This window comes from Nannobrachium achirus (genome assembly GCF_963921795.1).
Source record: "Nannobrachium achirus genome assembly, chromosome: 1".
In the NCBI taxonomy this organism is placed as follows: domain Eukaryota; kingdom Metazoa; phylum Chordata; class Actinopteri; order Myctophiformes; family Myctophidae; genus Nannobrachium; species Nannobrachium achirus.
Window position 1 is genome coordinate 55707784 of NC_137810.1, and position 26888 is coordinate 55734671.

Consider the following 26888-nt stretch of genomic DNA (forward strand, 5'->3'; position numbering starts at 1 on the left):
TCTGGGGGGGGGGGGGGGGGTAGCCAGAGGTCGCCAGATAATTCACATTCATGTTTGGGAATAACTTGGCGCCAAATGTCTCATACACGTTTTGCACGGATAGCAAAAGCACCTCAACTCTCGGTTCACCTGCCATTATTGATTAGAAAGCAATGTCGCCTGCCTGATTGACATGTCTGTTGAACGTCAAACTAAAGACGCTGATGCTGTTGTGTTACACGTCACACCTCTGATTCCGGACCGCTGGCATGTTATGTATAAGCACACTCGGTGGCAACGAAGTATTAACACTGGCTTTCTGGTTCTGTGTAAAAAAAAAAGCAAAGCCTGCATGATGACGGATCTTCTTCTCAGCTATGTTGCAGGATCGCTGTATAAAAGGGGCTACTGATAAGAGTGCAAGGGAGCTTGTTGGATAATACTTTGTACCAAAATGTTCCCTCAAACTGTCTAAGGCAGCTGTAACAAAGTAAGGATTTCGTTTTTTGCTATTTGGAAAACAAATGTTAGATGTGTATGTTGTAAAGAATACATACATACAGTACAGTACATGGATAGATTCAAATTAGGTTTATTCATTGAGGTGTAAACCTTTATATCTACAACTACAGCTCCAAATGGGACACAGCTTTATGCCAGGCTTGGCTGGAACTTCAGTGAAGATAAATAGTTGGAACAACAAAAAACACACAGATCAGATCAATTGGCTAGTGAGCTATGAGCTGCCTGGGTTTTTGATCTGCCTCTACTTGCCCGCTCTTGTTTCTCTCCCTGCTTGTATGAACACTCGTCTGTGTCTAGCGTGATAAAGAAGGGAGAAGGGAGGTCAGTCTGCAGTTGCAAACAGTGCCTTTGGAGAAATCTACTAAAAATGCAGTCTTTAAAAAAATGAACCCGTATAGGCCTGATGTATAGATTTGTACTTCATAAGGATTTGTTGGTTTTAATCTTAATTTATTGTGATATATTTGTATTTAACTATTAGCCCCTTGAGTCGGTCGTCGTTGGTGTTACAAAATGTTGGTGGTGGACTTCTGGATTAAAGCTCCCATCCCCATATATATGTGTTGTTATGTTTTATCTGTGGAACCCATAGCAGCAGCAGACCTCTGCCCCGCGCCTCCTTGTTCTCCCAACTCGTAGGGCGGTGTACTCGGGGGTCGATATGAGACGGATGCTACAAGGATAAACTCTATAGAGCGGAGAATGCGATGAAATTGTGTCAAAGAAATGAATTTACCCACCTATCCCCCTCCCCTCCAAAAACAAAAAAACTGACTACAACATCTAGTGATGTGACTCCTGGTTTGTTTGATTTGAAGTTCTCAGGAAAGTCTTGACTCGAGTGCTTTTGTTTGTTTTATTTTTTTTATCATTTTTGACCAATATTGATATGGAGAAGAAGAAAAATGTGCATCATGTATAAACCACTCAAAGAAGTTTGGAAATGTGTTTGGTCAGTCTCGGTTACTGTATTAGTAGCATTGTATCTTAAATCATTGGGGAAAACCTGTCCATTTCCCTATCATAAGGTTCCATTTGTAAATAATCATCCATTTGTGGGATGATCGGCATTGCTGATTATGTGGGGAGATCCCACGTAAAATGTGCCAAAATTGACATTATCTATTCATCAGGACAACCAACTCTTAACGGAACGTATTGGCAATTTTATGCTTCATTCACTAAACAAACGACAGTCAGGGGCCTCAATTGTGGGTGGAAGAACCATACAAGGACTCAACCACCTCATGCTTGTCACCAGCCTGGTCATGCGTTGCAGTGGGATGGCATTCCATTCCACAAGGATTTGTTGCAGGTCAGCTAATGTCACGTTTCTTTACACTGTCAGGTACAGAGTAATGACTGAGACGATCCTGCTAGTGTTCCTACTAGGTTGAGGTCTGTGCTGTTGGCAGGTCATTCCATCCTCTCTGCTTCCACATTATGGAGGTGATCTGTGTGATAACCCCCGCCTCTGTGTGGGCGAGTGTTTTCGTCCTGGAGGATGTTGTTAGGTCCCAGATTGTGAAGATATGGGATGGGATGGGATTGTCAATGGCTGCAGAATCTCGTCCTGATATCTTAGTGCAATTTAGATAGCTTTCAGTGGTGAGTCTCAGTCTGGTGATACCAGTGATGCAAATACTGCCCCCCCACCAAAAGCTGTTACTCGATCAATGCAACAATCAACAGATTTCTCCATGTTGTCTCCATATGTAGAACCTGCCATTCAGGTTCCATTGTCGGTATTGCCATTGGATGGAGCAGACACCAAAAGACCAGTTTGGTCAAATGAGCTGTAACAAGCATTTACAGGTGGTTGACTGTGAATATAATGCGCTGAGAGTCCTTTACAGATATAGAGCAACACCCAACAGGCCCCATTTTACAGCACATGTAAAGTAAATTCAGCATTATGCTCCCAAGTGTTGCAACCAAGTGCCAATCAAGTCCAAAATATACAGGTTTGACTTTGGGACACAAATTTTGCACATTTCACCTGGAAACCCCCAAACAATCGGCAGTGCTGTTCATCCCACACGTGCACGTTATTCAGTACAAATGGGACATCATTGTAAAGGGAAATGGACAGCTTTCTAGTTGTATAAGGTACAATGCTACTAGTACAGATACTAGTGGCAGATTAAAAAAAATAATATACAAACTTTTTTGGGGGGTTTAAATATATTGTATATGTAAATCTGTAAGATCCAACTGTCTTTGTGTGAAATGAATGCACTGTAGTTGGTTCACAACAAAATGCCTGGGTAAGATCAACCAATCCAAAAGCAATAAAAAGGAAAAACAAACCAACCCAGATTTTTTTTTGTTGTTGAAAAGTCTCAGTACTGTTTACGTTCAAAAGCAAGCAATGGTTTGTGAATACCTGTGCATGGTATGAATTCAATTCTTGTTTCTGTTCCGCTCCGTATTCTAGTAGTCAAACAGCTGAAATACTATGTATGTGACCTTTGTATAGAACATTGTACTGGGATGAAAGCAATGTGGTCTTGGTGTTTTTGTCATCATAGTTATTATGAAATTTATCATTGTTGATATTTATATTTAAGGGATATTTAGATTTTAGATATAATGTTATCCTGATTATTATGTTAGTTATCAAAAAGTTCGGTCAGGGAAGTTTCTAGTTTTCAAGATTACTATAAAACAAAAAAAGCAAGAAAAGTCTATTATAACCTGCCACCAAATAATATTGCACTGTTCTGTACTGCTGTACAGTGTCTGGGTTTAGTTTCTACTCATTTTGATTTTTGCTTCTCTCAAGTATAATTTGTTTTTATTTTCTCCAACTTCTACAGATTATGCCAGGGCTTTAGTTGGCAGACATACCAAAGTATTCCACAGACAGACACTCCTGAAGTTACTGGCTCTAAGATATCTGATCTTTTTATCAATCTCAGGAAGAAACCTTAAAGAAATGTATTGGTTGAAGAGTTATAAGACATGTTATATGGGTTTCCCTTATGACAAGAGAGACTAACCAGTACATTTGATTGCGATTTTATTTCTTCATTCTGTGCTGCAACCTTTTGCTGTATTTGTTTTGGCTTTTTCAGAAACTTAATGTGATGGGTCTGTTGTTTTTTTTGTCATTGTAGTGGATGTGTCCGTGATTCTTAACATGTATGCCTTCTTAGGGCAAAGATCAAAGGCTGTTTCTTTTTAAGGAACATTATTATTTTGTCTTTTCGATGTTTTATTTTTGTGTTAGGGTTATTATACAATTCATCCATGTTTAAACCTGACAAAGATTTAGCGCAGATTTGCACTGGGTTATACTCGTATGTGCAATGGTTTGTGCAAGTCTTCAGCCTTCGCTCTATTGCATCTTGTCTTGATTTAGTCTCATGTGTGTACTAATCACACTTGATTGCTTCCGCTCAGCCTTCTAAGTATCTATGTATTAAGATGTTTTATGGTGTCTTCGTTGCCCATTTAATTTTGCTTGTAGTTTTCTCCATCAAGGCACATTCCGAGATATACAAATGAGTTGGCTCTCCCCATCAGTTATGCGGTCATATAATTATTGTCGTTGTCGGATGAAAACCTTGTATGTCCAAAACCGTTCGTTTTGCATTTATCATTTTAAAAATTAAATTAGAGAAAACAGCTGATCTACAAGCACACACCTCACACCGCGAGGCATTGTGTGCTTGTAGATCTGCTGTTTTCACTACTTTTGTGGGACGACCTTGTATGATGAAGCAAGGCTTTACTTTGCGAAAGAACGTACAAATTTTAAACTTGGAGATCTGAGGTTTCCACCCGACAACGACGATATATTTGTTTTTACATTTGAGGGAATTGGATAAGGTAGACATTCTGACAAAAAAAGAAAATACAATAATTTTGTTTCTTTTGAAACTCTGTTACTTTGATTAGAGTAGTTAGGCCCTTTGTCATTTTTATAATTTTGCACTAAGAATGGCATAATCATGTTACTGTCCTTGTTTATGATTGAGAGTTGCAAGCTCATTGTGTTCCTGACCTTTTGATGGATTGCTATTTGTATACTGTAACAAACTTCTTTGTTTCCCCACCTTTTGCATATTATATAAATGTTATCACATTCAAATAATTTATTGCTAACAAAAAAATGAAACAAAAAACATGCTACTGATTGTATGTATTTTTAAACAAAGCCTATTTTTTCTGTAAAAAAAGATGTGTTCAGCACTTTTATTCTGGGTTGTGCTTTTGTTTTTCTATATATATTTATAATTTAGATCGAAATGTATATATTGTAAAAATCGTGCCTTTCGACTAATTCTTTAAAAAGGTTTTCTACTCATAAAGGAAGGAATATATCATATTGCAATCTTAACTTTGTAAACAAATAAAACCTTGAAGATTGCTGAATTTGAGTCTTCTTTTTTCCACCATGATTACAGTATCCTTACCCAGAGAGGTTTATTGTATACATCTGCTGCTGCTCAACATGAGTGAACCTGGTGCACTATATAAGAATAGAACAAGTACAGTACACTCTTTTTAAATATATTAATGCTTGGGGGAGGAATCTTCAGAATTAGCATCAAATACTTGGTTCAGCAAGTACACACATAGAATATTCCTGTGTAATATTTGGTGAGAAAGACGGGGGCTACATGCAGCAATGAAACAGAAGTGTAATGGTGTGGATGTGTTTGTCCAAGTACATTTAGCAAACCATTGTAGAATAGAGTAAAGCCACCAAAAAATGGAATATATAAAGGTAGGTACATTAAGAGTGTGCAATATTAGACAATTATTTAAAGAAAGAACAAAATGTTCGGCCTGCAGATTATGAGACATGGCATCTGTTGTAGGCCTACCCTATTGAAATATATTTGGAATAGATAAAAGAGAGACCTAAAGGAGCACTCATTTTCAACCTTATTCATATAATTGGTCATAACTAATGCTCATCATAAGATGGCACCATTTCCATCTACTAATTTTGCGTCTCATTGGTGGTATATGAACAGTTCAGAAACCCGTCACTATATGTGTTTCAATGTGGATTCCAAGCTAATAGAAACTCCAGCCTTCACTTCATGTAAATGTAGCATGCTTGAAATGTTTGGAATGACCAAACCTGCCTCTCAAGGATGGTAGGCTCTAGGCAGGTTTCTGAATTGTCCAGTCTTCCAAAATGAAAAATAGACAAAATGGACTAGACATGGTGCCAAAAATTTGAAAAATGTCTACAGCATGGAAACGTGTAACTTTTTATTGGGCTAAAAGTTCATAAATATGCCTATACAAACAACAGATCTAGATTTAGAGCTCAAATAAAAGGATCACCCAAATTGGTTGTTTGGTGTAGATAACATGTTTCAAAGATTGTAATAAAATAACACAATCTGTGTTTGTCAGTTTGTGTATGAAATTTACCGAGCAGTATCATGAGATTTATTATAATTTTACTAAATTGTCCTTGTTTTTCAAATAACATTAAGCATTTGAGAAGATTTTTTGAATTAATTTAATATATTTATTCACAATGACAGACAAGTTTAACAAGTCGGATCAGTTTAAGATTTTTTTTTTTTTCATCTTCTCAAAAATAGCCTAAATAAAGGAAATAAAAACAATCCGGACAAACGAACATGTAGGTCTACATGATGTCAAACTAGGTATGTATGAACAATGGGACATAAAAGGAAAAAAGAGGCAACTATTTGATTTATTTAAATTAAAAATTAAAAAGTACACTGACAAGCCATAGAGTTATAAAAGAAATGACAAGCCCATTTGAAACTAGAAAAATATTGTTCCTTCGAAACAATTGTGGGCTCGCTTCAAGCCAGAAAACAATGGCTATAAAAGCACAAAATGTCAAGATCGCAGGCAGTGCTCTCTTTGACGTTACTGACATCAAAGATTGGTCCATTTTGTTCCAAAAATGTGTTATGCAAAAGTTGACCCGCTGGTGGCGCTATAACAGGCCAATGTGAGAAGGTTGGTATCTGTTCCTTGACCTATCGGGAATGTGCTTGCAAGATTTCACGCACATCCCAGGCTGTGTTCATGATTTGAGGTGTTTTTGGCTTTGGACACTTTATCGCTGCTTGCAGCTATATTTATTATTATTATTTTATAATTTTTTTGTGTGCACTTCATAGGCATGTTAGATAAAGGTCCTTAGATTGCGTGTAGAATGTTTCATGCAAATTGCAAAAAAAATCCTAGAATAAAAACAGGTTTAAGCGTTTTACAAACTGCTCAAAATTATATAGCGCCCCCCTTTGGCCATTTGGGGTAAGATTGGTTTCAGTGATATTTGAACTAACCCTCTACACTATTTTGTCATGAAAATGTGACTTTGCATGTATGTTTTAGAGGCAGAAGAATAATTTGCATAAAAATGCAATATTGTTTGAATTATTTAAAAAAGCATGTTTCAATGTTAAAGAAATCCGATCTGACAGATCTTTAGATATCGGTCCAAAGTTCACGTAAAAAAAAGTTTTGTGCACGTGACGCGAAAATTCCAGAATAAAAGCGGGTTTACGCGTTTTACAAACTGCTCAAAATGGCGGAAAATCGAAGGGCGGAGCTTACTTAACAACGACACAGATGTCTTCCGCTTGAGTCAAAGCACGCGTGTAACAAGTTGCATGTCTTCAAACGAAACGAGTCATGACTTATGCCCGTTTGAAGTTTGAATTTTCAGACGCTTCGTATAGCGCCCCCCTTTGGCCGATTGGAATAAAATTGGTTTCAGTGATACTTTGACTAACCCTCCACATCTTTGCCAAATGCCATGAACGTGTAACTTTGCATGTATGATTTAGAGGCCGAAGAATTATTTGCATAAAACCGCAATATTTATGGAATTATTAAAAAATTATGTTTCACTTTAAAAAAAATCTGGTTGATCAATCTGACCGTATTGGTCCAAAGTTCATGTGAAAAATGTTTTGTGCACTTGACGCGAAAATCCCAGGAGGAGATAGATTTTTACTGTTTTTCATATAATTCCGAATTGTGGGAGACCTAAAGGTCAGAGGTCAAAAGTTAGAGGGTAAAAGCTGTTCGGCATGAGGAGACGCATAAGTGTATACAGGTTTCATGGCTGTATGTATAACACAGCATGAGCTATACCTGTTCAAAGATCGCACTTTCGAAGGCTTCCTACAGCGCCACCATTTGGCCGATTGCTATAAAAAATAATAGCACACTTCGCCACTGTAAACTGAACACATTGATGTTTTTATTTTCATTTTATCACTAAGTATGTAGGAGTAGAACGGAACCGAGGTTTTTGATACTTGCACTGACTAGTATGACTAGTATAGAAACTAGAAAAGAAAATTTCTAAGAAATTTTAAGTGTGCCTGCAGCTCGCTAAGTCTGTGCAACCTTGAATAGCGGTTGATGTTAGTGTTTCGTTTTGAGAGAGTCGTTCCCCCTGAAAAACACGTTTTGGCATGAAACGGTTACGTTTTGCGCGTTTTTGGTGCCCCCTATGGGTCGAAGTGGAAATGCTTTTGGGTATATGTTCAGTATAGCGCCCCCCACTTGTGGTTAAAATTTGGTGTTGACTGGATGTTTCGTTTGCGATTTATGGCTACTTCTTACAAAACGGGCTCCTCCCGCTAACTTTGGAACCCTGTTACGGAAGAACGGTATGGACTATCAAAATATCGTTTAAATATGTTTATCGCATGAGTCCATAGATCGTGTGTATAGATTTTTGTGACATTTGGAGAAAATATGTAGGAAAAGGAGCAAAAAGTGTGTTTTGAAGAAAATTCAAAATGGCGGAAAATCTATCCTGACGCAAATGGGCGTGGCCTATATGAGGAGATGCGTCATGACCCAAGGAATCCAGGGAAAAAGGAATTTTAATTTTCCGACCCACGGTTCAAGAGTTACAGGCCGAAAGGTAAAGTGGACTGTTATAGCGCCACCATGAGGCCAACTGACGAAATATTTTTTTATTTAATCCTTGATATCATTATAAATCTCCTCTCCAAGTTTTGAAACTGTAGCCCCTATGGTTTGCGAGAAAAAAAATATTGAATGTGAGTTTTTGCGATTCCCATTATAAGTCAATGGGTAAAATTAATTCACTAATAAATTAATATCAATTAAACGATACAACTTTTCTCTTAGAAAAGTAATAGCACCCCATTCCCGGCCGAGCCGCACGTTTTGATGTATATATTGCGGCGGTGGCGTAAATCGTGCGGCAGTTATTACGTGCCGAAATTTTGTGAAGTGATTATTATTATTATTATTATATAAGTATGGCGGATTACAATAAGTGTTTTGCCATTGCATGGCAGGCACACTTAATAATGACAATATCTAAAGTGTGCTCGCCTGTTTACAGGCGAGCCCACAATGACTCATTTCCTTTGCCATACCTGCGAGTACCTGCGTGATGACGTCGTGAAACTATAGCGCCTAATTTATGCTCCGCCCCCAAGCCAAAAAAAGCCGATCTACAAGCTCACAGCCCGTGGCGGAAGCGACGCGCTGTGAGCTTGTAGATCGGCTTTCTTTTTCGACGCGCGACACCGGCTTACCTCTGGGCCTTTGCCTCCAATGACACGCCTTCTCCTGTAGTCTTCAGGTAAGGTTTAGCAACTTTACAAGTAGTTTAGTTTGTGGTTTGTTCTTGCTTACTGTACATCATCTTTACAAGACTGTCAACCTACGCTGAGTCTGTTGGTTTTACCTGTGCTGTGCGAGGAGTCTACTGGACGTTAAAAGTTTACAGGTAAAGTTGTTTAAACTTTAGTCATTGTAATAATAGCTAAGCTTTGTTGTTGTCACGTTGTTTTGACAAGGAAGCTGCGGTTGAAATTAAGTCATTTGATGGAGAATAACTTTGCTAGATATCTGAGAAATGACTTTTATGGTGATTGCTTATTAGCGTGGATGCTCCTTTCCATTTTGTCATTTGTCTAACAAGGTTATCCTTGTTTTGGAAGGTTCCCTTCCTAAACATGTTTGACAATGCATTGATTTTCGATGGATTTACACAGTAGCCTACCTTAGCTAACGATGTCTGGTGTGTGTGTGTGTGTGTGTGTGTGTGTGTGTGTGTGTGTGTGTGTGCGTGCGTGTGTGCGTGTGTGTGTGTGTGTGTGTGTGTGTGTGTGTGATAGATTGACAGACAAATATACAATATGCCAAAAACTACAGTCAGAAATCAGAAGTAAAAACTATTTACAGTAAACGGGTCAGGTGTGTGTGTGTGTGTGTGTGTGTGTGTGTGTTGGGGTTATCATCTGTGTGTGTGTGTGTGTGTGTGTGTGTGTGTGTGTGTGTGTGTGTGTGTGTGTGTGTGTGTGTGTGTGTGTGTGTGTGTGTGTGTGTGTGTGTGTTGGGATGCTTTCAGATTAAAGGACCAATTGACATGGCCTAGCTTACCTTTCCTGTTCTGCCACACATGCAGGTTTCTGCCTGCCTGCCATAAAGTTTCACAATAGTTTCGACTCTCTGCATTCCCACATAGCTGCGTCTTGCCTTCATTTTGACTGCACTGTTATTTGCACATGTTGTGTTTGCTTAGTTTGATGGTGAGGTGATGGTATTCATCACAATTAAAATCTGGTTGCCATTCTGTAAAGTGCAGAGTTTGATCTGGTTCAACTTGAGATTTATGTTCTTCTTATCGTAATACAGTATGTGGACATTGTGGAGCATTATGGCTTTTGTCTAGGAAATGAAGATTGGTCATTTCTGAAGGGCTATCCGGCTGTATATTAACCGTAATGACATTATTCAGTGATTAAGCAAAGAATAGAGGGTATGCACATGCATGAAATGAATGGAAAATCAAGTGGCAAATTGAGTTGCAAAGTAAGTGAGTGGCAAAGTGAGTTTTAACGTTGTTTAATGTTGTTTAATGCAATCAAATAGGACCTTTCTGTTTGGATGTATGGTCCTCAAGGCCAGAAAGTAGTTTTTTGCCACTCAGTAGGCGTTCCCACATAACCGGTATGATGATGATGCCACATGCATACCCTCTATATACCATGACCATGACATACAATGGCAATGAGGCCATTTATAAACTTGTATAGTGGGTGTTCTCGGTATGTAAACAATGTCGAGGACATACCTTTGGTATTGCTCTTGTAGTGAAACTGTAATTACATCCACTTTTGTGGGACCTGTAAACCACTGCATGTTTCAAAACTGGCCGTGGAGGAAGCCTTTTTGTTATTTTGAGCAAAAATGTACAGTATGTTGCAGTCAATTTTCAATTCAATTCAAAGGAGTACATTTTGAGTTCAATTCAAAGGAGCTTTATTGGCATGAGAAAACATACGTTTACACTGACAAAGCAAGTGTCAAGATATAATAAAAGGTTCACAACTAGTCAGCCAGAGAAAATGGTTGTTTGATTGAATCTCTATGAAAATATCATGTTTGTAATAACACCAAGGTAAGCCACTAATAGCTCAAAGTTTAGCTCACAATTTGATGTGAACGAGGGGCATAAGAAGATATTTGAAGATTTATAGCACAGCAAATACATATTGCCCATTGTCTATATAGAGGAGAATGTGTCATTCCTATTAAGAAGTTACTGTTTACTACTTTCTGAAGCTCTTCTGAAGCACTTCGAGTTCTCTGCTACTGGCAAATGTTTATTCTAGTAATTGAGTGGTGCCCAGTATATTTAACTTTTCAAACAGGCCTGTTTGATACCTCAGAGTGTTTTGGCGCCGTCCCATTTCCCTCAGACCTATTAATGATTCAGTATGGCTAGTAGTGGTCCAAAGGCCAGCTGTTCCACCCAACTAAGCAGGAACACTTGAAACACAGTAGCCTAGTTCTCTCTTTTCCTTGGAGTTGGAAGTTCCCTTGACAAAGACATAAACACTGATACAACACCATCAGTCCACATGAATTTACTGTAATGTGTAGAGAAATGTCTAGTTTGCTGCCTCACTCGTTTCCTCCTCCCATGCAAGTAGGGCACAAGTCAAAAGACCAGCCTGTGCACTTGGTTTGGCAGGGCGCTGACAATCAATGGCACGCAGAGTTAGGCCTAGATTGCACTCATTGCAGCATCACACCCATGCTCTGGGCCATGCATAAAACGTGTGCCATGCCCATGTAGAATAGATAAAATCACAGTTCCCACTAGTGTAGCCAAATAGCGGTTTCCTGGCCCCATAACACAGTGAGTGTGGGACTGTAAAGGGGACCCAGGAACCTTTACTCTGGGCTCTGGTGAAGCAAACACTGTCGTCAATTATTAACGGCCCAGTATTCTCATTCCCCCCTGCGTAACCATAGTGCCGAGCTCAACTAAACCCAGGCAGCAGCTTGAGACCTGCTGCAGCCCTGTGGGAAAGACCAGTACCTAAACAAACTGCTCACATGCACACAGACACGCACACACCGAGGACTGGCAGTAGGAGCCACGGACCTTTTTGACTTCATGATCCGATCAAAAACAAAAGAATTGAGGATACGTTTGGAATGTAACTTGGATGAATGGCCTACAGTAGCTGCCGGGAATAGAAAATAAGCTTGTTTTTAACTGGTTTATAGGGTTTTTGTTTTGTTTCACTTTGCTGTTATCTTGCCTCTTTGGAGAATATTTCTTTCCAGGACTGTATAAAGTTGTAGCGACCATATCCTGCTGAGGCCTTGACTACAAAGGCACTCTATTTCTTTGACTTGACTCCAGTGCAGTGCTCTGGAGATAGTGTTGTGTGTATGTGTGTGAAGTAAGACCAGGGGTGACTCTATTGGTCACCACACCAGAGGTTTTTGTTTTGTTTTCACTGAAAAGGGAGTTAACCGTGCTCATATCATCATGAATCTGACTCAACGAATGAAACTGCTGAAGCATTTTGGCTCCCTGCCCCCCGAGCCTCCACCACCACTACTGGTAGTACCTGTAAGTGGATTCCTCTTCATTCATGCTGTGCTGTACTTGACTATCTCAAAGCTTACCGTACTTTGTGGGCGAATACGTTGTCATATAGATTATCGCTAGAAAGCGAGAACAATCTGTCTGTACTTTTTAAAAGTTTGCTGTCCAGGCTTTAGCTTTGCTTTTTGTTTTCGTTCCTCACTTCAGAGAAACAAGGAGTGGTGATTTTTTTTTTCTTTCAAGAAGTTACCCCTGCCAGTAACAGTAACAATGATAGTGACATCACCTTCTCTCGATGACGGCGTTTGAATTGGCCCGTCCCTCTGAGCAGTGTTCAGCGCACTTTCCATAGATCTGTTTCATATGATCTTCTATTATTTGACTGGGGTTATATGATTACCTATTCTATCTCACTTAAAGGGGAAGACCACCCATTTTCAGTATTGAACTATGTCATTAATATAACTTAGAGGAGTTGTGTGGAAATAGAAAAAAACCTAACCCTAACCCTCCTCTTTGTTGCCTAGAACTGGAAGATTGATTTTGGGGTTTGTATTGTAAAGTACAACGGTGTGATGTCATCAAGTTGTACTTTACAATACAAACCCCAAAATGAATCCTCCATTTCTAGGCAACACAGAAGGGGGGGAACTTTTTTTCTATTTCCACACAACTCCTCTAAGGTATAATATGACACAGTTCAATATTGAAAATGGGTGGTCTTCCCCTTTAAGGTGTTTCACCTTTTCAAGTAGATGGCGGAGAAATGATGCACGGCAGGGTGGCACCACCTTAAGGCCCCGGCAATAAAGGGCAATAGAAAGTCCTCTCTGCCTGTGTGAGTGGGCATATAGCTGTATGGGGGAGGAGCCCTCCAGCGGGGTTTTCGGCTACGGCAGGTGTTTTGTTTCTCCCCTTCCTACTAACAGAAGAACACCCCAGCCCAGCCAGACACATTAGATATTGATAACCTCAGGGAGATCGGGTGTCAGCTGGACAACGGCCAAAACACAGGGTCATCTACGTACAGTTGATCTGACGAGGACGTAATCGGAGCTGGGGGGGAAAAGTGTGGGATCTTTGATTTTGCAGAGACCTCCGGTTTCAATGTTGCCATATGGAATATAAAGAAGTGCCTGTTTACTGAGCGGAGGAGGCAGCAGGTGTGCTGCTAGGCTTTAGTGATCCCAGTGGGGAGAATGGAAGTGAGGTTCGAAGAACAAGTGGTGAGTGGGAAGCTAAACAATTATAAACATTTATGGTCTACTGTTCTATGTCAAAGTACTTGAAAATTAAAAGGTGTGATGGTGATGAGATGTAGGATGTTTACATTATATCTGTTTATTGCTTCCCCCATCTGAAAGTGTTACCCGCCTACAGAGCACTGCAAGATCCTGAGTGTCAGCTAAACTCTCAGAGTATACTGTAACAATGGACTATGGATTGTGCAGTGTATGTTCTAACTGGTAGATAAACATTCTCTACATAAAAGGCCTTCAACAAGGCCTCCACCCACCATAGTACCATAGGCAGCAACACTTCCTGTTTTCACCTGGCATCTGTTTACTGTCTGACACTGACAGGTATTGTTAACACTCAATGGACTATTGTAGGGAGCTTTGTCGTATGTGCCACGAGCGGCGAGCCCACGACCTTTAGTGTCTCTGACTTGAGGGATAATTTCAATATAAAACATATTCATTGTGTGCTATTGTCCAAAATAGCAAAAACCATTGGCCTGGTTTGTTGTTAGAAATCTCAGCTTATTTTCAGGAACAAATCTCCAAGGCTGATTTGCATGGTTCCTTATCTTCATTGTTTCATTGTTTCTCCTATTTCAATTGAATAGATGTTATTATCTGTAGCTCAAATATTGTTTTGCGCTCTTGGTTTCAATTTTGACAAAATCATTCATTTGCAGACAGATAAAGTTTAATGGATCACAGATTCGGCAACCCTAATCTTTTTGCCAACCTGTATATTGATCTGTCAACCGGGCTAAGTCCTGTTGTTTATTTCCTTGTTTGTGTATCCTAAAATATGAGTTATCAATTCTAAATCATGGCTTTTATATTAATAGGAAAGTAACTGTTCTTTTAGTGGTCTCTTAACACGGTGTTGAGAAAGACAGTTTTGTGCAGGCACTGGCCACTACACCTTCAGTAGGCACTCAAATGGGATAAAGACACATTTATGTCTGTCTGAGGTCATGTGCATAGGACGTTCCAGTGTATGATAAATGTTCTATTTGGAACGTTATCATTCAGGCCCAGGGTGGGTCGGATGGACAGTTGTCACTGTTTTTTACCTACCCAGGGACTGGTGTCTTAAAGTTTACATACAATTAGGGAACCTTTATCAAACCAGGTATCTTGCTGTACACACATTAGCTTACAACCAGTGGTGGAAAGTAAATACGTACATTTACTTAAAGAAGTAGTTCACCCCCAAAATGACTTTTTTTTTCTATTGATTAGTCACACAATGGAGACTAGAGTTCAATAATATTTTTTGTTTTTTGTCACATTCCTGAGACAAAAATTTGATTCGAGTAAATTTACCCCCATTGATTCAGATGTACCCCCATCCGGAACGAATGGGGGTACATTTATTGTTATAACATTTTTGTCTTAGGAATGCGACAAAAAACTAAAAATAATATTGAACTCTAGTCTCCATGGCATGACTAATCAATAGAAAAAAAGTAATTTTGGGGGTGAACTACTCCTGTAAGTACTGTACTGAAGTACAGGTGTTTTTAATTTACTAGAGTATTTCCAATTTCCAATACTTTTACTTCTACTCCTGTACTACTATTGTACTTTTACCCCACTACAATTATCTGAAACCTTTGTTACTAGATACTTTGTAGATTCTGATTATTATTACAAAACATACATTAACCACTTCAGCCCTATATACATTTCATCGATTTTACTCGAGTACATTTTGAATTTTGGACTTTTACTTGTAACGGAGTATTTTTACATTGCAGTATTGATACTTTTACTGAAGTTAGAAATGTGAGTACTTCTTCCACCATGGCTTACAGCAGTAATAACAAACGATACGTCATATACAGTATATCAATGTCAGTGACCGCGGCCAGCTCTCATGTTAGAAATTACCAGCCCTACGTCCTTGTCAGACTTTTTTTCCCTACCATGTTCTGGTTCATCATTAACTTGGTCAACAAACAGTCTACTGTTCACAGGTCACACATATACAGTGTTCCTGTGCTGCTGTTCCTGCTTGTAAAAGTCTGTGTTTACCTTGCTGATGTAAATGTGTGTCACTGCGTTCCACTCCCTGCTCATATTATGTGGCCTACATGTCTTCCGTATACCCTTGCTATTTGAATAGACCATGTGCTGTTGAACACTTGGTATACAACACAACCATTTTGTGCTTCAGAGTAGGTTAGCTGGCTTTACCAGTTTTGTGCCAATATCTTTGCCCAGTAAAAACCATCTCTGCTGCTGACATATATTACATACTGTATATGGCCTGCTTGGCTGCTTATTGTTTGGTTTTGAAATGAGCTGGAATGTTGGAAATGGGAGTCATGATTGGTATGTCAGCGCAGCACAAACAAATAAAGACGGTGTCTTTCTCTAGGTTGGTCTGCGCTTCATGTTAGATATAATGTGTTTGTGTTTGTGTTGGCTCAGCAAATGGTTACGGACGGTATACTGTTCCGAACAACAAAAGGCTGTTAACTGAAAGCAGTTGACTATCTACAAACACTCTAGCGTTTCACCAGCTCCTGGGGCCAAGAAGTGTGAGTGCACTGTTTACAGAACATGAAGGACAGAGATATACACACACGGTGTACCGCGTAGAACAGACACTGAGTCTCTGTTTTTAGTGGGAGAGGAGGGAGTCACTTCAGTTCTTTACGCTCTAGTTCTATGCACGAGCTCACCGAACCAACCCTCCTGGTGTCATATGTCACACCGCCACCACAGGGACACAAGGGGCGAGAGAGCGAGAGAGAGGGAGCGTACACGCATTCCCACTTTCCTGGAAGCCCCTCCCCCGTACATACCTGTCAGACAGGAATGAGACAGGTGAGTGCATGCTTAGTGTCATTCAGACACTCTGCTCCCGCTCAGCTGTTTGGACTCTCTGTAAGGACCATCTTGGACTCTGTTGTTCTGACTCTGTAAGGACTTGGACTCTGCTGTTCTGACTCTAGAAGGGCTTGGACTCTCTGCCATATGTTGATGTTGTGTTTGCGAACTATACTTCTTTGGTTGACGCATTGCTTAATATTGTTAATGTTAGAGCTTCGTATGGGATTCAGTCAATATGTGAGTATTATTATGGCTGTATGTCTTTTAGTGTCTCATCATCATTTCTGTGCTCTCATTTCAGAAACCAGGCATGGAGGAGCTGACAATATGGGAGCAACATACAATAACGCTGGTCAAAGTAAGTAGGCATATCTCTCTCTATCGTTCACTGATACTGTATGTAGGTTTTGACTTTTATTTTGACCAAAGGTTTTCCACACAAAAGGTGTAAATACAGCCACAAAGTCCAGTCAGTAGTCTCATGTATAGCCAGACAATCAGAGATGTCTGCCTAGTGATACATATGGGGAAATCTAAATATTCAACTATGGGCTAAAACAGAGGGAAAACCAGTGCTTTGAAAACCAGTGCTGATACTGTACTGTCCCCATATGAAGGGTGTTACAGTAGTTCTGCGATGCTGTTATTTTTACTAGTTTTCACCCAGTTCATTGAATTTAGATACCTCCAGATGTATCAGTAGGTGGAGTTCTCTGAACGTCTGGCTATGCGAGACTTAAGTTGATAGATGCTTGTCTTGAACTGTTTTTAGAATGTATTGTTAAAGCTTTTGTGGGGGGTTGAGTTTCACTGGGCTTCAGAACTATCAGTTTCGCTGTGCCCAGCACATTCCTCAGTGTTAATTGAACTGTTAGGGGGGGACAGAAGGTCCATTTTACACTGTGGGTTAAATTAAAGGGGAAGGAATTCTTCACAGGGACACACCCTGCTACACTGGCTCTATAGCACCTGCCTACTGGCTCAGGTGATACAGTTCAGTGCTGCTGGAATGTACTCTTTCTCTCCTATCACTCAATCTCCCACACATGCGCTCTCTCCCGCTCACCTCCACACTGACACCTTCTCTTTTCCCATATTACAATTTATAATACCGTATTATCTCTCTCTCTCTCTCTCTCATGTGCCCCCTCACCTTGTCCCTTTATTCTGCCATCCGTCTTTCTCATATGTCTTTCTTTGTTTTTCTCTTTGTTTATCTCCATCTCCTCCTTTCTTAATTCCAGGATTCAAAGTTTGGGTTTGGCTTTGCCCTATCGGGAGGCCGGGATAAGCCCAACCCTGACACTGGGGACACGGCCATCGTGATCTCAGATGTACTTCCTAATGGACCGGCAATGGGAAGGCTGTTGTGAGTTAATTATTATTGCACTGACATTACTTCAGGCCTTATCATGACTATTTGCATTCACTGACCCACATGCATGAATTACAACACACACACACACACACACGCACGCACGCACGCACGCACGCACGCACGCACGCACGCACACACACACACGCATACACACAGGTTTTTTTCTCACAGGTTCTCACACTGACCATGTTGTGCCTCTACCCTACAGCACCAAAGATCAAGTCGTCATGGTCAATGGAGTGTCTATGGAAAACGTCCACTCCAACTTCACTATTCAGAACCTCAAGTCATGTGGCAAGACAGCCAACGTAGTGAGTAGAACCCTTTCTACCTTCTGTTTTTGTTCGCTGTAGTTTTGATTTTGGCGTTTTGATTGTTTTGATGTTCTTCACGACATTAATGATGAAGCATGCAGTTTAAACACTTTAGGTGCCGGTACAACACATTGGAAACACCCCATAAACGTTCGGCGGTACCTTAACACTTCTATCTCTCTGTCTGTCCGTCTGCAGACGGTGAAGCGTCCTCGTAAGATCCAGATCCCAGCAACAAGGCCAACCCGGGCCGCTTCTCACTCCAACCTGCTTGACCAGGAGGCTCCCAGTCGACGGCAGCGGCGCTACTCAGATGGCAGCGACAAGGGCAGAGACTCGGACCGCTACCGATATCGTGCACGCAGCTCCACCCCGGATCGCAACGGACACAGTAACACGCTGCCCCTCGTATCGTCAGGGTACAAGAGACTGCCACGCCAGGAGGCAGCAGACAAACCCATCAGAGCCACCCTAATTAAGAAGAAACTCACAGATGGTAAGGAGAAATGAGCCGAGAGAGAGATGCGTTTCAAGTCTCAAATCCTTGTGCTGTTTGGAAGCACCTTGAAATCATATTGGTGTTTATTGTTGTCTTCCTGTGTCTGCAGAATATGGACTAAAGCTGGGCAGTCAGATCTTCATTAAACACATGACAGAAACCGGCCTGGCTGCCAAAGAAGGCACATTGCAAGAGGGAGACCTTATTCTCAAGGTGAGAATAAAGAATCTGGCTCTCAGATGCTAGTAGTCAGGATATTTGTGTTACATACTACATGGGGTCCGGGACCCCTAGGGGGTCTTCTAAATCTTTGTGTGATTGAAACTTCTTTTCTCCTTTTCTATATCCATGCACTTGAATCCTAGTCCATATCCTGAGAACTTTAGCCAAAAATAGCCGATCTACAAGCTCACAACACGCCGTCTTGTAGATCGGCTATTTTTGGCAAAGAGGTTTGATGTAGAGGGGAAAAAGAGCAGACCAACTACAGAGTGAAAGGTTATTGACGGTTTAAGTGGTTACATATCTGAAAACACAAATTGACATGAATCCAAAATACGCTGATCATTGTGCTGTCAAACAATGAAACTATATGGAATCTCTGAAAAGGTTGTGGGGGCTTCATCTCTAACTCAACAAAGGGGTCCTCCTCGGCATGAAAACGCTGAAGACCTCTGACATACTGTTTTCAAGTTCCAGTAATGAGCCCCTCTATTCCCTGTGTCCAGATAAATGGCATGACGACAGAGAACCTGTCGCTGCTGGAGACCAAGCACCTGGTGGAGAAGAGCAGGGGCAAACTGACCATGATGGTGCTCAGGGATGACCGCAAGTTCCTGGTCAGCATCCCAGAGGTGGAGGACAGCGCCCCCAACAGCGAGGAGGACCGCCACAAAAACAGCAGCTCTGAGCTGGAGGGTGAGTGGAGAAACCGAGGGGGACGTGTGTGCTGCTGTGCAGTAATTTGACACTGTGAAGGGGTCTGAACGAGTGAAGATGGATAGATGGATAAAGAGTGACACGAAGAATGATAACGGAATGATGATCTGAGATGTTGTTGTCAAATACCCTGATGTCTGATGTCATCCTAAAGCACAATGCCCGTCTTTCTCCTCTTCAGACATTTCAGACCTCGACACAGACGTTCCTTCTCCTAGAGACAGAGTGTCCCGCCCCCCCACCAGAGAGAAACGGACACGCAGGTACACACACACACACACGCACACACACACACACACACACACACACACACACACACACACACACACACACACACACACACACACACACACACACACAGACCTCTCCCCACAGACACAGTATTTGGTTACCCACTCTATCCTGGTCATAATTTGTGCTGGACACACAAAGCTTCTATGAATTAGATTATTGAATGATGTAATAATGTCTTTCCCATCACAGACATGATGCTTGTCTTGCTCACCAACTTTGTTGTTCTCTGGTATTATCAGGTTCTCGCCTCGCCTTGTTATGTGTACGTTTTCTAAGAATAGAAGGATGGCTTTTTCTCATCTCTGCCTATCTTTGAAATCCAGAACCAGAGCTGAACCACCTCCTCCAGCCAAGTCCCGTGACTCCTCCCCCGTGCGCTCCACCCTGACCCGGCCTCCCGCCAAGGCCTACCCCACTCGCAGAGGTCAGTACCTGCAGAGAATGGCTCTCTCCTAACAGATCCAGGCTCGGTTGATTCCATTACACGCTCAAAAAAACAAACAGGTTCTCAGATAACCAAACCGAGGTTGGCACCCCCAGAAGCTTAGAAATATTAACGGGGACACCCCGTCGACATAAACAATATTGACGACACAGAGCTGTGTTTTCACGGGAAATGACTGTAACCAAAGCTCTGACATCTACTGTGTGAGCGGCGCTTGTTTGTGTGTCCAAAGCAGCTGGAAATCACATTGAGAATATTATTCCCAAAATAGCAAGCAGTTTAGGGAGGGCTGGTGTAAATACATGATGGATGTTGTAAAAGAACATAATTGATGATTTTACTGATCTTGCTTTTCCAGTCCCATCAGAGTCTGAGTCGGATCACAGTGCCTCCCCACCTCCAGCCAGGAGAGACAGCCTCGACCGGCTCGACACCAGGGACAAGGACCACTCCAATAAATACAAGTCAGTGATTTTGGAAAAAAACTATTTGTTTCTCTTCATGCCACTTTCACATCACCTTCAAAAGTACACTCGGGTACCGCACTTCTATGCCATGAAGGTATCTATAATAAATATGGGCTTCATAGTAAGAGGTACTCATCTTTCATTTCAGAAGTCTGTCAGGACTTAGTCTGTCAGGAATGTCCACCCTCCCCCGAGCCTCTCCTGCGCCTGCGGTCCACAGCTGGACCGCCCCGCGCCCCTCCTCCAGTGCGTCCAGGGGCCGGCCCCGAAAGCCCGTGTCGGAGTCGGACTCGGACCGGAGCGCTTCCCCTCCCCCACGGAGAGAGCAAGATTCCAGATACAAGTAAGCAAAGCAATGCGTACAGTACTCAGATTTTGATCTTTCGATTGTTGATCCATTCCTGATTCTTCGCACTTGCTTGAAATGCTAGCAATTTACTGGTGTATATATAGTTTTGGCTTCATGAACGTGAACGTGCGCAGATTAAGCCGGCATTCAAGACTATTTTGGAACCTAGTCAAAACACAGCTTAACTTTTCATTTCTTCTATGTGCCCCCCACCTACAGAGTTCTTCCTGACCTGCCCCACCCTGGAATGAGAACTGCTTCCCCCATCAATGTTCGCCTAGAGACACACCGGCGTGTCAACTCTCCTGTTAGGGTCCCACCCCCAGGTCAATACACACAACACACACACACCCCAAGCTCTGTATACACATACACTATATCCCGAGGCCTCAAAACTGTTTAAATTAACATGTTTGAAGTGCTTAATAGAGGGTATGCGCGTGACATCATCATCATACCAGGAAGTTATGCAGAAACTCCTACTGAGTGGCGAAAAACTACTTTCTGTCTTTGACAGCCCATACATCCAAACAGAAAAATCCTATCTGATTGCATTAAACAACGTTAAACAACGTTAAACTCACTTTGCAACTCACTTTGCCACTCAATTTGCCACTCGATTTTCCATTCACTTTATGCATGCGCATACCCTCCATTACCTACCTACCTTATGATATGGTAACAACTCTGCAGTACTACCTACCACCAATTAATGTATGGTCAGAGCCTAACCTTAAAGCTAATGTACCACACACTGCTAACATGAACATTAAAGCCACCACATGATGATAACACTAACGTTAAAACGACCACATTGATTCTCTCTGTCAATTCCTAGACTCAGAGTCGGAGTCAGACGGCAGTTCCGGACCCCCCCAGAGGCAGGGCACCCCGCACAGCCAAGACAGCAGATACAGGTATAGATGAGGGTCTTCCTAGCCCCTACCCCCTCAACGAGATCTCCCGGACTGGGACACTGAGCAGACGATGCATGTTATTTGTTTGTTACCTTTATTTAAACTCGGGAATATAATTGAGGACAGGCCCTGAGCAAACGATGCATGTTATGCACGTACGTGTTCATTAGCTAATCATAGCTTACCATTACCTTTTTAATTACCCCTGCCCTGTGTCTTGTGATTTGAATTGATTTGGTTATTTTGTGTTTGTAGAATCCTAGTTTTTAGTTATATTTGATTTGTCTGTTGTTGCTGTTGCTGTTTTTGTTGTTGTTGTTGTTGTTGTTATTGTTGTTGTTTTTTGACCGTGTACAGCGTGATTATTATTATTATTATTTTTTGTATTTTTTGATTGAAGTTGTGTTTGATTTGTTTAAGCAATTAAATAAAAATGACTTACACTGAGCATGTCCTTATGTGGCTGTATGTTGGTGTTCCAGAGGAAATCACTGTTTTCCAAACAGCCTGATAAAAAAAACAATCCCCATATCAATTCCAAGTAAAGATAGTCCAGGAAGAGCCTGATGGCTCAAACAGTTAATGCACTTGCAGTTGCGAGGACCCGGGTTCAAATCTGTCTCCCGGCGTCATGTCTCGTGTCTCTCCCCCTATCTCTCTTCCCGACAGCTTCCTGTCTCTCTACACTCTCCTATATCTAATAAATCAATGAAAATGTCAACAAAGATAAGATGGCATGTTTCGCATAACACTTGATCACCAGTTAACATGTGGCCAAAATAATTTAGACCTAGTGCTGTAAGAAGGCCAGGTCAAGCGAGACCAACATTGCCGAATGCATTGACCCCTTGCTTTTTGTCGATACACTTTGTTAACACGTGTTAACCCACCAAAGAGAGAGCTACCCCCGAGAGACGCTAAGGTGAATATTTCAATATTGCACCTCCTTATCATCAATAATCATCATATTAGCCACGCGGTCCCCCCTCTCCAAACGTAACTGAGATTTGTTTATCTTCCTCCTCCCTCACTCCCGCCTCCCTGTCTTCTCTTCCAGAGTCCTGCCGGATGTGTCCCAGCCTACCCTAACCCAGGTGGAGCCCCCGCGCTGGAGGGCACCCAGTGTTACTGCCAGCATTCCACCACAGAAAGGTTTGTGTGTGTGTTTGTGAGTGGGTGCATGCATGCATAAATGGATGGAATGAATATGAGATGAGTGTACAAAGAGAGTGTTGAACATTTATTGAAGGTGCATATTTCTGTACACAGCTCACTCTGAGAGTTCAGAGTCAGAGGCCAGCTATGCAGCTGTCCCAGCACGTAGGGACTCCTCGGACAGTGGCCACTCCAAACCAGCCCAGAACAGATACAGGTATGGCTGACAGGACAACATGTGTGTGGTTTGAGCACGGTGCTGTGATGTCACTGAAAATATACATTACAAACCAGGTGCAGGTTTGCCCCGACCAGACACTGAGCCTGTAGCCTGCAACAATCCCATATCCAAACATTTGCACACAATTCCAGTTTTGTAAAACTTTGACCGAAGGAGCTTGATGTTATGTTTCATAGAAATAAAGCTATTTTTTTTAGGTCACTGTCTCAGTGTAGATGTATGCAAAGATATATCGAGGCAGGATGTCAGACTGGTTTATCTGCTTAAGACACAGATGAGTGTTGTCTCAACTCAAACAACTCTGTACACACACTCACATGACCCGAAACTTCCTGCAAGGGATTACATTTAGCCTTTCTTTATAACAAGGCATTTGCCTAGATGGACTTATTGCACTGTTTGTATAGTTGATCTGAATTGTATCTATTTTCATTGATCTTTATGCCATGTAGCACTTTGAGATTTGTGTCCAATATAAAGTGTTACAAATAAAATGTATTGGCACGTTCCAGTCACGTTGCATTTATATAGTGTTGCTATAAAAAAAAAGTATTATAACACAAATTATGGGGTATATCACCCAGTACAAAAATCAATTCCTCTATTGTCAAAGGAGTTTAATGACAGGGTTGTTGCTTGGTTTCCCCCTCCCAGAGTTCTTTCGGAGACGGGGTCTTCTCCGCCCTCAGTGAAACCGGAGCCTCCTCGACCAGTCCTGCCGCCCATCAAACCACCTCCAGATGGTCGGTATACACCACTAACCGTTTGTCCTATCCTCTTTCACACTCTCTCACCCTCCCTTCCTCAAACATTCATGCGTACATGTACTGTATGCCTGCACAGCAATGTTTCTTTCACATTTCTACCTGTAATTATGTCCATAGTTCACTTTAAATAAGTGCAAAAATCGGGCTTTACAAACATGTTTGAATACGTTTGTAACCGTGTAAGTTAACTTGTTTAGTGGTTCTTGTTTCTGTTTTATTAGCTCACAAATTATGCAGCTGTAATATTCATCTTTAGTATTAATTGAACAATAATTTGAGGTTGGTAAACATTGCTGATAAACATGTTTATCAGCAGAGCAACCGATGGTAGCAGCAGAATTGGAAAGGGACCACCACCATAACACTGGCATTTGCATTTTGTTTCACCAACTCGGTCTGTGTGCCCTGTCGGGTCTACATTGTCCATCACCAAATAAAGGAGAAGAGGGACATAATATTTATTTGCCAATTTGATATGGTTATATGATATTGTCAGCCTGAATATTGCTCACACACCTACAGTACATCAGGAATGCCACATCTGTGCCGATGCTGCTAATAAGGGTACATTTTTACACCCAGAGTTAACAGCTAACACTGAGGGTTGTGGTGGACTGTATATGCTTGAGTTAATACCTGACTGCTGTAACTTTGTCCTATTCAGACTCCTCAGAGTCAGACCAGCTGTCACATCTTAGGAGGTCTGGGAGCTCAGGGCGGGACAGCAACCACAGGTAAGAGACCCTGAGTAACATTACTAAATCAAAAGTAGATTTGATCAGAAACGTTTACACTTAAATAAACAGGTTTATGGTCTTTCTCCCTCTGTAATGTTTTCATGTTTAGCAAGTTCTCATAAGAATTACACAGACAAATCCTGTTACGATTTGATAAATTAACACAATGTACTGTGTATCTAAAGTATAATAAAATGTCCCTTTTATACAAATATTTGTTATATTCTGAATGCGTATTCAGATTATGTTATGTTCTCTTCTGCAGCATTCCAAGACCTACTAATGGAACTGGCAAAATAAGGTCTGGGATTTCAGTGAAGAACAACCCTCCAGTCTACTGTGAGTATCTGTTTGGTCTATGAAACCTTTGCGGTGCTTTCTGATTTACCTGTGGTTGGCTGAAGATTCTAAACGTTTTGAAATCTCCTTTTTAGCCAAGACGGTAGAAGAGCCCATCTATTCTTTACCGCCAGACTCCTACCCTACACCCAATCTGGGGTAAGTAACCTTCATTGGCAAATGGCTAAAGATATTTTATACTGTACACTGAGAATGTTACTGTGTAGATGTTGATAAATGTATTAAATGTACTGTTATTTCTTATGCAATTAATTGCGACCGAAACGGCACATCATGTCCGTGTCTGTCCGTGTCTGCGTTACCGCTCTGACATCACGCTGACTCTCACGCTCTGACATCACTTTCTGACATCACTGTGATGTCAAGGGAAGCAAATCCCTTTTATGCCCATACATGGAGATCCCTGTGATGCCAGGGGAACCAAATCCCTTTTATGCCCATATATGGAGATATGGAGATCCCTGTGATGCCAGGGGAACCAAATCCCTTTTATGCCCATATATGGAGATCCCTGATGTCATCAATATGGGTACCAGGGGTCTCCATATATCGGTAACTGGTCCAATATACATCTCTGGCCAGATGGCCAAGACATGGCGCGACGAGGTCGTTTTTCGCCTTTAGGCGTCGTACTGGGATGATATTGTTGTAATAAACAAAATGTATTTCCTCTCCTCCACCTTCTTTTTCTATGCCTGTCGTCTTTTCTCTCTCTCTCTCACTCTCTCTCTCTCTCTCTCTCTCTCTCTCTCTCTCTCTCTCTGTGTCTCACATTTTCAGGTACAGCTCAGATCGGAAGGTGGTGTCGTTTACGAAGGAGGGCAGTGTGGGTCTGAGGTTGGTCGGTGGCAATGACGTTGGCATCTTTGTTGGCGGGGTTCAGCCCAACAGCCCTGCCTACGACCAGGGCATGAAGGAAGGAGACCAGATCATGCAGGTGACACCACACATTTGAGTTATTTCTCGTTACTTAAACACATGATGTTCCACTGCAGAGGACAAGGGCCAGCGGCACAGCGTAGCCCTGATTTCATCGTTTAACCACTTGAACCCTAGCCTCACAATTTTATCATACCGGTATGTCAAGTGTAGTGTACATTCTGCTCACTGTGAGCTTTTAGATTGGCTATTTTGGTGGAAGATAGTTTGTGTAGAACAGGGGTCTTCAACGTTTTCAGGCCAAGGACCCCTTAGTTGAGAGAGAGATGAAGCAACCACAACCTTTTCATAGATTTCATATAGTTTCATTGTTTGACAGCACAATCATTGGTGTATTTTGGATTCATGTCAATTTGTGTTTTCAGATATGTATTTAACCACTTGAACTGTCAATATATAACTTGACATTTCACTCTGTACTTAGTCTGCTCTTTTTCCCCTCTACACCAAACGTCTTTGCCAAAAATAGCCGATCTACAAAAGAGGACCCCTTGTAGTAACTCTGAGGACCCCCTAGGGGTCCCGGACCCCCTGTTGAAGACCCTTGGTTTAAGTGGTTATGTTTTACTGTGGCCAGAGAGAGACAGATGATGTCAAAAAAGTGTTAGTGGCAGTTAAATAACTATTGAGAGGGAATTGTCTTTAATAGT

At 41.5% G+C, this 26888-nt stretch overlaps 1 protein-coding gene across 4 annotated transcripts in view; it reads left to right on the forward strand.

Annotated features, from left to right (window-relative positions):
- Positions 1 to 9219: 9219 nt before the first annotated feature.
- The window catches only part of tjp3 (tight junction protein 3), a 33964-nt gene continuing 16295 nt past the window's right edge, over positions 9220 to 26888 (forward strand). Inside the window, exons 1-20 of one of the 4 annotated variants that reach the window (XM_080734119.1) lie at positions 9220 to 9238; positions 16739 to 16795; positions 17682 to 17806; positions 18024 to 18126; positions 18328 to 18625; positions 18738 to 18841; positions 19357 to 19546; positions 19749 to 19830; positions 20185 to 20285; positions 20665 to 20770; positions 20922 to 21116; positions 21342 to 21448; positions 21961 to 22039; positions 23097 to 23191; positions 23309 to 23411; positions 24090 to 24178; positions 24867 to 24936; positions 25205 to 25278; positions 25374 to 25437; positions 26080 to 26236. In XM_080734119.1, coding sequence (XP_080590245.1) covers positions 16748 to 16795; positions 17682 to 17806; positions 18024 to 18126; positions 18328 to 18625; positions 18738 to 18841; positions 19357 to 19546; positions 19749 to 19830; positions 20185 to 20285; positions 20665 to 20770; positions 20922 to 21116; positions 21342 to 21448; positions 21961 to 22039; positions 23097 to 23191; positions 23309 to 23411; positions 24090 to 24178; positions 24867 to 24936; positions 25205 to 25278; positions 25374 to 25437; positions 26080 to 26236 — 2190 coding nt within the window. In that variant the 5' untranslated portion in view covers positions 9220 to 9238; positions 16739 to 16747. Of the gene's footprint in view, positions 9239 to 11834; positions 12386 to 13304; positions 13588 to 16738; positions 16796 to 17681; positions 17807 to 18023; positions 18127 to 18327; positions 18626 to 18737; positions 18842 to 19356; positions 19547 to 19748; positions 19831 to 20184; positions 20286 to 20664; positions 20771 to 20921; positions 21117 to 21341; positions 21449 to 21960; positions 22040 to 23096; positions 23192 to 23308; positions 23412 to 24089; positions 24179 to 24866; positions 24937 to 25204; positions 25279 to 25373; positions 25438 to 26079; positions 26237 to 26888 lie in introns of those variants that run through there. The other 3 variants (XM_080734116.1, XM_080734117.1, XM_080734118.1) reach the window with 3 other exon arrangements.